At 47.0% G+C, this 13,003-nt stretch overlaps 1 protein-coding gene across 1 annotated transcript in view; it reads right to left on the bottom strand.

The window, feature by feature from the left end:
- LOC120937808 (SLX4 interacting protein) overlaps positions 1–13,003 on the bottom strand; it is a 264,585-nt gene that overhangs the window by 37,551 nt on the left and 214,031 nt on the right. Inside the window, exon 7 of the mRNA XM_040351308.1 lies at positions 11,430–11,527. Within this exon, the coding sequence (XP_040207242.1) occupies positions 11,430–11,527 (98 nt within the window). The remainder of the gene's footprint in view (positions 1–11,429; positions 11,528–13,003) is intronic.

Consider the following 13,003-nt stretch of genomic DNA (forward strand, 5'->3'; position numbering starts at 1 on the left):
TGTTTTTTTTAGATCTGTCACTGATATGTCCGAAAATGACATGCTTTTAATGTGAATATCCCAAGATTTTAGCTGCCCGCCTCTGCACTACCTCCTGGCGTGGTGGTCATCTGTAAGCCAGAGGGGCCCCATAATCTTCTATTGCCCAGGGGCCCCATGAGTTGTCAGTCCGCCCCTGGTTCTAGTTTAAGCACAAATTTCATAGAGTTTTATTGAGAGCCCTAAGAAAATATAACCATGCCAATAGGCCAGGATACAGCGTTGCTAATATGTAGGAATGTGTGTGTTAGAGCACCCCACCCAATGTTAACTAAAAAATTATTAATTTGCAAATAAGTATTATCTGCTCATTTTTTTGGGGATGTCTGCACCCCTGATAGTGACAACATTTGTGAGGTGTCTTCACCCTTTCTAATTCATTCACTTCCTGTCACATAGCCAAACAGGAAGTGAGGGTAAAACCTTACTAATATCTTTTCTTGGGGACACAGAGATCAATCTAAATAGTTTCCCATTATGTAAATTGCACTCTAGCATTTTGCTGTGTACACCCCAAATTATTAGGGATCTTGGACTTTGGGGTCCATTTACTAAAGGCAAATCCACTTTTGAAGACCCATGATTTGGGGTGTACACAGCAGTGCTGGAGTGCAATTTGCTTAATGGGGACACTAGTTAGATTGACCTGTGTCCCCAAGAAATGACACTGGTAGGGTTTTAACCTCACTTCCTGTTCAGCTGTGTGACAGGAAGTGAAGCCAATTTTAAGAAAAGGGACACAAAGCTCAACACAAAAATAAAAAACACAAAGCAGGGGTTCTAACACTCACTTGGCTTCCCTCAAACACCCACAATTTGAATAGGATTGCCTTGCGCTAGATTTAAGCACAGTGCTGTAAATCAGCCCGTCAAGCCTGTCCACCAATAGCAAAATTCTTGATAAGAGAAATCCACAAAACATGTCCTGTCGGGGGTACTTGAGGGCTGAGGACCACTGCAGAAAAAATAAAATACTTACCAGTTTTTGTCTTTAAAGTCAGGGAGAATAAACATGGCAAACATTTCATGATTACACACCAGGAAAGAAGCTTAGACAAAAATCACACATAATTTGTTAGGCCCAAACCGATTTCAGCTGCAGCTGTCAACATATGTAGCATGAAAAAGTAACAAAAGACAAACTTAACAATTTTAAAGTAATTTTTATTGGTCAACAAAACAAGGAAAGCAAAAAAAGACAAACAAACAAACAGAAACAAAAATACATTTCAAAATTCTAAATAACCAAATCACACATTTTTTATAAAATAAGGCCCCATAGACAAATACATCAAAGTGAACATCATTTAAAAATAAACCAAAACCATTGGCAAAATAAAACAAAACCCATGCAACAAACCACATTTGTGTTTAGCAACAGCATTTCTGCCAGCCTGCCCCTTCTGAGGGCAGCTGAGGACTGATCGATCCAAGCTTTTTATAACAGTGCTAGTAATGAAGCAATTGAAATCACATGAACAAATTGCAGTCTCTAGTTTGGGTGAGCTTGTAATTGGGCACACCTGCAATTAACCCAAACCACGCTCTATGAGCATCCAAGGAGTGTTTTTCACCTTTTAAAAAGAAAGGATATTTTTTTTCTAAGTGTTTGAGCATGCTCAGTTCATCACACATGTAGGAACCAAGCTGCAATGGAATGAGAGCTTTTTTTTTTTGTTTCCCCTGATCTGATGCTTTCCATCCTGAAGGGGAGGTGTTAAAGACAGAAGTAAACACGCACATTTAATAATCTATTTGTGGGAAAAAAAAGGTTGCCAATTTTGTTTGGGAGCCACGTCGCACGACTGCGCAATTGTCAGTTAAAGCGACGCCGTGCCGAATCACAAAAACTTGCCCGGTCATTGACCAGAAATATGGTCCGGGCTCAAGTGGTTAAAAATTAACAAAACACAAAAGTGAGCCCAATTTTTGGGGATAATGTGAAAGATGATGTTACACTGAGTAAATAGATACCTTACATGTCACGCTTTACTATTGGAAACACTCCTGCAATGGGGCCAAAATGAATTCCGTGAATATCCCCATAGGCGACCTTTTTCTTTTTTTTCCAGGTTACCAGTTTATAGTTACAAAGAAGGTCTAGTGGTAAAAGTATTGCTCTCGCTCTAACGCACGCGCCAATATCTCACATGTGTGGTTTGAACGATGTTTATATATGTGGGCGGGACTTGCGGAAGTCCCGCCCACATATGTAAAAATTATTTTTACTTTTTGCTATAATAAATATCCCCAAAAATATATATTCTAAAAAATAAAAAAACCCTCAGTTTAGGCCGATACGTATTCTACATCTTTTTGGTTCCAAAAAAATCGCAAATAGCGTTTAGTGTTTGGTTTTGGCAAAAGTTATAGCGTCTACAAAATATTTTTTTTTTTTGTTTTAACTAGTTATTGCGGCGATCAGCGTTTTTTATCGGTACTGCGACATTATGGCGGACACATCGAACACTTTTTTGGAACCATTGGCATTTTTCTAGTGATCAGTGCTGTAAAAATGCATTGCTTACTCTAAAAATGCCACTGGCAGGGAAGGGGTTAACACTAGGTGCGAGGGAGGGGTTAAATATGTTCCCTGGGTGTGTTCTAACTGTAGGGGGGGTGGGACTGACATGTGTAAATGACAGATCGCTGTTCATGAAGGGGAACTCCAGACCCCCAAAAAAAAAATAAGGTGGGTTCCCTCCAGGTGCATACCAGGCTCTTAGGCTTGGTCTGGAACATAAGGGGTTAAACCCGCGCAAAAAAAAATAGCGTGGGGTCCCCCCCAAGATCCAAACCAAGCCCTTATCCCAGGCACGCAGTCTGGTCAGACAGGAATGGGGGTGGGGACGAGCGAGCGCCCCCCTCCCTCCTGAGCCATACCAGACCACATGCCCTCAACATGGGGGAGTGTGTGCTGTGGGGGAGGGGGGCACTGCCCCCCCACCCCAAAGCACTCTTGTCCCCATGTCGATAGGGACAAGAGCCTCTTCCCGACAACCCTGGCCGTTGGTTGTCGGGGTATGCGGGCGGAGGGCTTATCAGAATCTGAGAGACCCCTTTAATAAAGGGGTCCCCAGATTCCGGCCCCCCACCCTATGTGAATGAGTATGGGGTACATTGTACCCCTACCCATTCACCTGGGGAAAAAAATGGAAAAAAATAATACACCACACACATTTAAAAATTAATTTATTAGTCAGCCGGGGGTCTTCTGCCGGGGCCCCCCACCACCACCCCATTAGGCCCCGGGCTTCGCCATCTTCTGCCGGAACCCCCTTCACCAGTGAGGCTCCTGGCTTTGGGGGAGGGTCCCGGGCTTCCACGACGGTTTCTGCGGGGGGGGGGGTGCACTGGCACCCCACCCCCGTCTTCAGCGACGTAATTCACCGGGACCCCCTTCACCAGTGAGGCTCCTGCCTTTGGGGGAGGGTCCCGGGCTTCCACGACGGTTTCTGCGGGGGGGGTGCACTGGCACCCCACCCCCGTCTTCAGCGACGTAATTCACCGGGACCCCCTTCACCAGTGAGGCTCCTGCCTTTGGGGGAGGGTCCCGGGCTTCCAAGACGGTTTCTGCGGGGGGGGGTGCACTGGCACCCCACCCCCGTCTTCAGCGACGTAATTCACCGGGACCCCCTTCACCAGTGAGGCTCCTGCCTTTGGGGGAGGGTCCCGGGCTTCCACGACGGTTTCTGCGGGGGGGGGGGTGCACTGGCACCCCACCCCCGTCTTCAGCGACGTAATTCACCGGGACCCCCTTCACCAGTGAGGCTCCTGCCTTTGGGGGAGGGTCCCGGGCTTCCACGACGGTTTCTGCGGGGGGGGGTGCACTGGCACCCCACCCCCGTCTTCAGTGACGTAATTCACCGGGACCCCCTTCACCAGTGAGGCTCCTGCCTTTGGGGGAGGGTCCCGGGCTTGTACGGTGTCTTCCGCCGGGGGGCGACACCCACGGGCTTCTGCGATGCCTTCCGCTTCTGCCTGTCTCCTCCGCGGAGCACAGGGCTTGTCTCCGCTGTCTTCTCCCTTCTCTTCCATTCGATGTTGACACGACGAGGTCCGGCGCTGGAATGCCGTCTGAGCAGTGGGCATGGACTTATATAGGGCAATGCCACCATGTGACCTCAACCCATGTGACATCACATTCCCATCATTCCCAGGGAATGTGATGTCACATGGGTTGAGGTCACATGGTGGCATTACCCTATATAAGTCCATGCCCGCCGCTGACACGGCATGTCAGCGCGGAACCTCGTCGTGTCAACATCCAATGGAAGAGAAGGAAGAAGACAGCGGAGACAAGCCCTGGGCTCCCGGAGGAGACAGGCAGAAGAAGGAAGAGAGAAGAAAGAAGACGGAAGAAAGCCCTGGCTCCGCGGGGGAGCCAGGCAGAAGAGGGAGCAGAGAAAAGACCGGGGAGTTGGCGCACCCCCGGCAGAAGACCAGGAAGACCGGAACCCTGGCGGAAGGCACCGGAAAGACCGGGGGATAGGCGCCATCCCCCGGCAGAAGACCCCGAAGTCCGGATGCCCCTCCCTAATGAAAAAGAGCTTGGGGCATCCGGCGGAAGGCTCCGGAGAGGACCGAGGGATGGCGCCCTCCCCCGGCAGAAATCACCGAAGCCCAGGGTCCCGGCGGAAGATCGGGAGAGAAGAAACCCCCCCTTGTAAGAGAGCTAAAGAAGAAAGGGGGGGCTCCGGAGCAGATTAATAAAATATTTTATTCTGTGTGGTGTGTTTTTTTTACTTTACATTTTCCCCCAGGTGAATGGGTAGAGGTACGATGTACCCCATACTCATTCACATAGGGTGGGGGGCCGGCATCTGGGGGCCCCCTTATTAAAGGGAGCTCGCAGATTCCGATTAGCCCCGCCCGCATACCCCGACAACCAATGGCAAGGGTTGTCGGGAAGAGGCTCTTGTCCCTATCGACATGGGGGCAAGAGTGCTGTGGGGTGGGGGGGCAGTGCCCCCCTCCCCCACAGCACACACTCCCCCATGTTGAGGGCATGCGGTCTGGTACGGCCCAGGAGGGGGGGGGGGCTCGTCCCCGCCCCCATTCCTGTCCGGGCCAGACTGCATGCTTGGGATGAGGGCTTGGTTTGGACCCCTCACGTTCCGGACCAAGCCTAATGTAGCCCTGGAGGGGGACCCGCGCCGATTTCAAGTTTGAAATTTGGCGCGGAGTTCCCCTTCAGGGCTGAAAACAGCTCGGAGATTCCCGTGCGCCGCGTCACGCAGCGCAATCACGGGTACGCCGCTTGGTATTTACCAAGATTTTCACGGCGTACTGACAAGGCGCACGGGAAGCGCCAAAATTTCTCTCTGCGCATGCCCAGTATGCAAATGAACCTCCCGAGGTTCAGGCGCACTGTGCAAGCGTACGGGGATCTGTTTTCAAAAAACACTTTCCCTTTCAATTCGGCCCGCCAAACACTTCAAAACACATGTCACTTCACTTCCCCTGCATCCCCCCACCTCCCCCCCTAATAAACTCCCGCCCAAACCCCCGCAATTTACAGCGCACGGAGCACATTAGTAACTAGGGAAATACACTGCACTAGCAGCGTATTTCTTTAGTAAATGACCAAACGGCTGCTACTCCTGCTTTTACTCCATGAGTCATGGAGTAAAGGCTTGGTAAATCAGCCCCCCTGTCATCATGAATAATCATATAAGGTTCTTTACAGAAAGAGCCGCCAATACTAATACCCTCCTTGCCGAGGATATGGCTACAAGAAAAAAACTGTTTCTTTGTCAAAAAGATTTAAGAAGCATGGTGTAATGGTTCAAAAGGTAGCTTCTGTAAAACAGATAATACCAAATTCAAATCCCACGGACACACGGGAGACTTAGCCGTCGGATTCAAGTGCAGTGCTCCCTGAACAAAGGCCCAGACTAGGGAATGAGAGGCAAGCGGGTTTTTGAAAAATACCAACAAAGCCGACATTTGGCCCTTGATAGCACTCAAGGCCAACCTCATATTTAAGCCCAAACTGAGGAAGGGCAAGAATCCTATTAATGGCATACTTCCTAGGATGCCCCCTTCTGGGTTCACACAAGGAAACATATACCTTCCAGATTCTGTAGTAGATGAACCTGGAGGCCGGCTTCCTATCATTAAGTGGATAGGACTGGACCTGAGAGCCCATGTTTCCTCAGAATGTGGGTCTCAACAGCCAAGTCGTCAAAATTAGACTTTGTAAGGCAGGATGGAATATTGGACCCTGCGATAGTAGGTCCGAGCGTAGTGGCAGAACCCAAGGTCTACCTACGGCCATCCTTACGATTTCTACCTACCAGGGTCTCCTGGGCCAAGCCGTGGTGATCAAAATCAGCGGCTTTCCTTCCATCTTGACTTTCTGAAGGAATCGTGGGAGAAGAAGAACTGGAGGGAACGCGTAATCAGAGAATAACGATCCGAGAAGCCAATAGGTCCGCATTTGGGGTACCCCATTTCTGACATATGATTTGAAATATGTCGTGGTGTAGAGACCATGCTCCTGGACTCAGGTACTGGCGGTTAAAAAATCCGTCTGCCAATCTTTTACCCCTGGAATGAAGACTGCAGACAGGCGAGGATATACCTTTCTGCCCAGGCTAGGATGTGATTTACCTCTCTTTGGGCATCCAGACTTCTGGTGCCTCCTTGATGATTGATATAGGCCACGGCTGTAGCATTGTTGGAGTGAATCCGAACAGGCCAACCCTGCAATCTGTAAGACCAAACTCTGAGGGCCAAATGAATTGCCCAAATCTTCAGAATGTTGATGGGAAGGAGCTTTTTGGCTCCGGATCACTTCCCCTGGGCAGATGCTTCTTCTAGAACTGCCCCCCAGCCTAGAAGGCTGGCATCTGTGGTCACCACTTTCCAGGTAACCGGAGTGAAGGAATTTCCTTTTGACAGATTTTGGGGGAGCAACCACCAATTGAGGCTCTGGTGAACCTTTAGAAATAAGATCATAGGAAGGTTTTGGGCCTGAACATCTTTGTTAAAAGCTGACAGAATTCTGCCCTGTAATGGCCTTGAGTGAAACTGGGTGTAAGGAACAGCCTTCAAATGAGACTACCATCTTCCCCAATAACCTCCTGCATAGAGATGGAAGGCCTTATCTTTGCCTTTATCACTCAGACCAAATCTCCTATGGCTTTTGCCTTTGGCTAGGGAAGTAATACCTGGCTTCGGGATGTGTCTATAATCATGCCCAAGTACTCCAGCCTTCTTTGAGACTGCAAGGAGGATTTCCCCAGATTGAGGACCCAGCCTAGCTACTCTAAATATTCCACTGTACTGTGCACATAGTGGCCCAAGCATACAGTGGACTGATCTATGATCAACAGATCATCCAGATAGGCTGTTACTGCTATGCCTCGTGCCCTTAGCCTTGTCAGTATTTTTGTGAACACTCAAGGTGCTGTAGCCAGCTCAAAAGGAAGGGCCACAAACTGAAAGTGGTACTGAACCATCGCAAACCTTAGAAACCTTTGGTGAGCGGGAAATATTGGCACATGCAGATATGCATTTCTGATGTCTATTGATGCCAAGAATTCTCCTCCCTGAAGGGTGGAAACAACTGAACAGACAGACTCAATGCGAAAGGAGCAAATGTTCAGATTCAGGCCTTTCAGATCCAGGATAGGTCTGACATCCACGTTTGGTTTTGGAACCGTGAAAGGTTTGAGTAAAATCATGATCCCTGATCCTCTGGAGCTAACTCCATGATTACCCCTTGGGACAACAGGTGTTCCAAGGCCAACAGTAAAGGCCTTCTTTTTTCTGGATCTTTGACAACTCTTGATCTCAGAAAACAGGGTGGCAGAAGTTCTCTGAATTCTAGCTTGTAGCCTGAGGACACTGTGGAGATGACCTACTTGTCCTGAACTTTGTTCCGCCAGGGGTTTGCAAATTGCAACAGCCTTCCCCCCACTCGGCCGAGCGGGGGCATCCCTCTATAGGGAAGTTTTGGGGGTCTGCATAGACTTTGAACCCCAAGTCCTTTGAAGGACGTTTACGCTTCTTTTTAACCGGCAACATAGTAGACTTGCCTCCGGTAAACTTTTGGATGCATTTATCCAGGTCATCCCCAAACAGGCATCCTCCCCCAAAGGGGAATGCTGCCAAGTATCTTTTGCAAGAAAACTCGGCCTCCCAATGTTTTAACCGAAGGGACCTGCGCACGTGTACCTGCAAGAGATTCAAGCGGGATGCTTGCTGAACAGAGTCCATAATCGCATCAACCGAAAAACACAAGGCCTAAGAAGGTCATCATAAACCTCAATTTCCTCTGTAGGGAGGAGGTTAATCATCTGCTTCATTTGAGGAACTGACATATACCAATGGCTGCCACTGCAGGTTGTACTACAGCCCCAGCCATGGAAGAGGAGGCTTTCAATAGGGACTTCAGCTTTTTATCAGTTGGATCTTTAAAGCCCTGAGCATTGTCTATAGAACAGGTCAGACTTTTGTTTGCACAAGAAATAGCTGCATCTATAGCAGGTACCCCCCATTTCTTAGTGAAATCTTCCTCCATAGGATAAAGGAGGGAAAACTGCTTAGGAGGAGAAACAGTTTATCTGGGTGAACCCAGTCATCATTCATCAGTTTATCCAGCACGGGATGAACTGGAAAGGAGCATGCAGCATGTGGGGATTTCCAAGATCCCAAAGAGGAAACAGAGGACATAGAAGCTTCCACAGGAGGCAATTTGTATGTGGCACGCACCATCTCTGCATAATATTGCACCTGCGCCTTTAGCGACTGAGAGGTAGCAGGAATCCTCTCATCCTCTGAGTCCTCAGACTGCACATGATCCTCATCTCCAGAGAGGGATTTTTCACCCTCAGAAGGCTCATCTAATGAGAGAGCCAGAGCAGATGAAGGGGATCTACCCCGTTTTTCACTATTATTTAAGGAGGTTGCGATAATAGTAGCAATCATTCCTTCTAGGCCATCCAAAGCAACTTTTAAAGCAACCTCAGTGATGTATACAGGAGCTGCTATAGGAGAAGCTGCAAAAAAAAAATAAAAAAACAGACAGGGGCTCACCCTGTGAGGCTGCTATCAGGCTGATAGAGGGGGATGGTAAACTGCAGGGAAGCTCACATTTCTTAGCCATAAGCGAGGATCTTCTGATGCCTCTTTACCAGCCCTTGCCCCTCTTCTCAGGGACATAGTCCTTACTGTAAAGCAAAGGTACTATTCACAAAAAAATGCAATCACTGCTGTGTTATAGACTTACAATACACATATATTAGCTCACTGCACAACCTGATGCCGAGTAGGAGTCTTAGGTTTGCCTGGTTCAATCCACAGGGATGCTTACAGCCCACAGCTCTGTGTCCATGCCGCTTACAGAAGGCTTCTGGCGTGCTGGGCTTTCATAAGCCTCTTGACGCCTGCACACAGGTGTGCCGTGTCCGCACATGGGCATGTGCAACCACGGCCTCCCCCTCTCCATCTGCCCATTTAGACAGCATAAAACCGCGCTCCCGGGCACGCACACGCCACTGGCATTATTCGGGGGACCCCTGTATGTGTTTATGGCAGAGCCTGCAGCGGAAGGAGGTGAGTGGCGTTTTTTTATTGTCCGACTTCACTGAGCTTGTTCCTGGATGGCTATGTAAGAAAACACCAGGTTTGCACTTACTCCCTCCAGTGGTGAAAACCAGGAAGACATCCTACTCCAAAGAGGATAATACATATAGGCCCGGATTCAGAGACAGCTGCGTATTTTTGTGCGGGCATAGCGCATCTCATATGCGCTACACCGACGTAACTCTGAGAAGCAAGAGCAGTATTCACAAAGCACTTGCTCCCTAAGTTACGTCGGCGTAGCGTAAATGGGCCATCGTAAGCCCGCCTAATTCAAATTAGGAAGGTAGTGGGCGTGTTGTATTAAAATTAGCCGTGACCCCATGTAAATTAATTCCCGAATGAACGGCGTATGCGCGCGCATGCTCAGAATCACGTCGCATATACTCCCTAAGATACGTCCGCTCAATGCTTTCGACGTGAACATAACCTATGCCCAGCCCCATTCACGTACAACTTACGCAAACGACGTAAAATCCGACGGCTGTTCCGACATCCATACCCTAACATGACTTACCCCTGCTTTATGAGGGATAACTATACGCCGGACGTACGCCTTACGTAAACGGCGTAGCTTACTGCGACAGGCGCAAGTACGTTCGTGAATCGGCGTATCTAGGTAATTTACATATTCAACGCGTAAATCAATGGAAGCGCCCCTAGCGGCCAGCGTAAATATGCACCCAAGATACGACGGTGTAGGAGACTTACGTCGGTCGGATGGAGCCAGAATTCAGGCGTATCTGGTTTCAAGAATATGGCGCATAGATACAACGGCGCATCCTAGAACTTACGCGGCGTATCAACAGATACATTGGCGTAAGTTCTCTCTGAATCTGGCCCACTGTAATTAAGACTCTGGGCCATATTCTGAGTAAAGTTACGATGGAGTATCTCAGGATACTCCATCGTAGCTCTCTTTTTTGGCCAGTGTATCTATGCGAGTGATTCTTAGAATAATTTTCGCATAGATACGCTGAAGATCCGACATGTGTAAGTCACTTACACTGTCGGATCTTAAATGTAATTACTCCGCCGGCCGCTAGGTGGCGTTTACGTTCAGGTCTCATTTGTTTATGCAAATGAGCCTGATACGCCGATTCCCGAACAAATTTGCGTCGCGTAACCGTCGCTTACGTCGTTTGCGTAGGCGTAAGGTTACCCCTGCTATATGAGGGGTAACCTTACGCCAGTCCCACGTAGGCCATGTTAAGTATGGCGTCGGGTCCGCGTCGTGTTTTCCCGTCGGGTACGTCGTTTTACTAAGTCGTTCTTGAATACGACTTTACGTCAATGACGCACACGTCGGCGTCATTGACGTTTTACGCCGAGAACTGGAGCATACGCACTGGGCTATTTTAAGCCCGGCGCATGCGCAGTTCGTTAGAATCGGGGGCGCGCTTAATTTAAATAGAAGCCGCCCCCTTGGATATACGCGGGGATACGCCGGGCCAATTACACTCCGCCGCCCCAAACTACGGAGCAAGTGTTTGGGGAATACAGCACTTGCTCCTGTAGGTTGGGGCGGCGGAGTGTAAATGGCTTACGCGCCGCCTGCCTACTTTCTTTAAGAATATGGCCCTCTGTGTCCCGTGATGTATTCCCAAGGAAAGGATTTTACAGGTAAGCTGTATTAAAAAATGTTGTACTTATTGAACAGATATAACAAAACACTTTAAGTGGTATATTTAACAGACCAAAAAGAAGCAAATAAGAGAAGTTCATTATTAGGGTTTACATTTCCTTTAAATGAATACAGATATGCTTATACAGAAACTGAACACATAATATTCTCTCACCTTGTTGGAAGATTTTAAAGCCTCGGCTTCTATTGTACTGGGACAAGGTTCAAGCTGACTTGCACAAACCACTAATCTGTCTGGAAACACATAAAGCTCTGTACAAAGACACAGATTAAAGAAGATATTATTCATGAGTTCATTTTTGTATGGTCCAGTAAATGCATACAGCTCAAGTCTGTGTTACATATTATCTTGAAAAGATAGTGTATGCAAAATTAAGGTGGAACACCTCTAAGCATTATTTGGATTTCAATTTGCCATATAACAAATCAATGCAAATTCAGAAAAGCAACATAAAAAAAAAAAAATAACATAATAATAATTATATTATACACACACACACAGTTGTGTGAAAAAGTATTTGCCCTCTTTCTGGTTTTAATTTTTTTTGCATATTTGTCACACTAAAATGACTCTATCAAAAAAAAATATTATTACACAAAGATAACCCGAGTAAATACAGAATGCAGTTTTTAAATTATGGTTTCATTTATGAAGGCAAAAAAGCTTTCCAAACCTGCCTGGCTTTATGTGAAATAGTAATTGCCCCCTAAACCTAATTACTGATTTGCCACCCTTGGCGGCAACAACTGCAATCAAGTGTTTGCGATAACTGGCAATGAGTCTTTCACATTGCTGTAGAGCAATTTTGGCCCACTTTTCAGAATGGTTTTAATTCAGCCACATTGGAGGGTTTTCCAGCATGAACGGCCTGTGTAAGGTCATGATACAGCATCTCAATTGGATTTAAGTCCGGGCTTTGACTAGGCTATTTCAAAACCATAATTTTGCTTTGTTTGAACCATTTGGAGGTGGACTTGCTGTTGTGTTTCGGATCATTGCCCTGCAGTGCACTTGAGCTTGAGGTTAACCTCTTCCATACCGGGCAGTTATACACACTTCCATACCAGGCCTATTCTGGCACTTCTCTCCTACATGTACAAATCATAATTTTTTTGCTAGAAAATTACGCAGAACCCCCAAACATTATATATGTTTTTTTAGCAGACACCCTAGGGAATAAAACGACGGTCATTGAAACCTTTTATCTTGCACGGTATTTGCGCAATAATTTTTCAAACGCCTTTTTTTGGGAAAAAAATTGTTTCATGAATTAAAAAAATTTAAAAACAGTAAAGTTAGCCCAATTTTTCTGTAAAATATGAAATATGATGTTACACCGAGTAAATAGATACCTAACATGTCACGCTTTAAAATTGCGCACACTCATGGAATGGCGCCAAACTTCGGTACTTAAAAATCTCCATAGGCAACGATTTGAAATTTTTTACAGGTTACCAGTTTAGATTTACAGAGGAGATCTAGTGCTAGAATTGTTGCTGGCACTCTAACGCACGCGGCGATACCTCACATATGTGGTTTAAACGGCGTTTAGATATGTCGGCGGGACTTGCGTGTGCGTTCGCTTCTGCGCGCAAGCTACCGGGGACAGGGGCGTTAAAAAAATAAATTTTTATTTCTTTTTTTTTTTTATATATTTATTTATTTTTTTACACTTTTTTTTTTAATTTTTTTTTTTTTTTTGATCACTTTTATTCCTATTACAAGGA

Source organism: Rana temporaria, chromosome 4 (assembly GCF_905171775.1).
Source record: "Rana temporaria chromosome 4, aRanTem1.1, whole genome shotgun sequence".
In the NCBI taxonomy this organism is placed as follows: domain Eukaryota; kingdom Metazoa; phylum Chordata; class Amphibia; order Anura; family Ranidae; genus Rana; species Rana temporaria.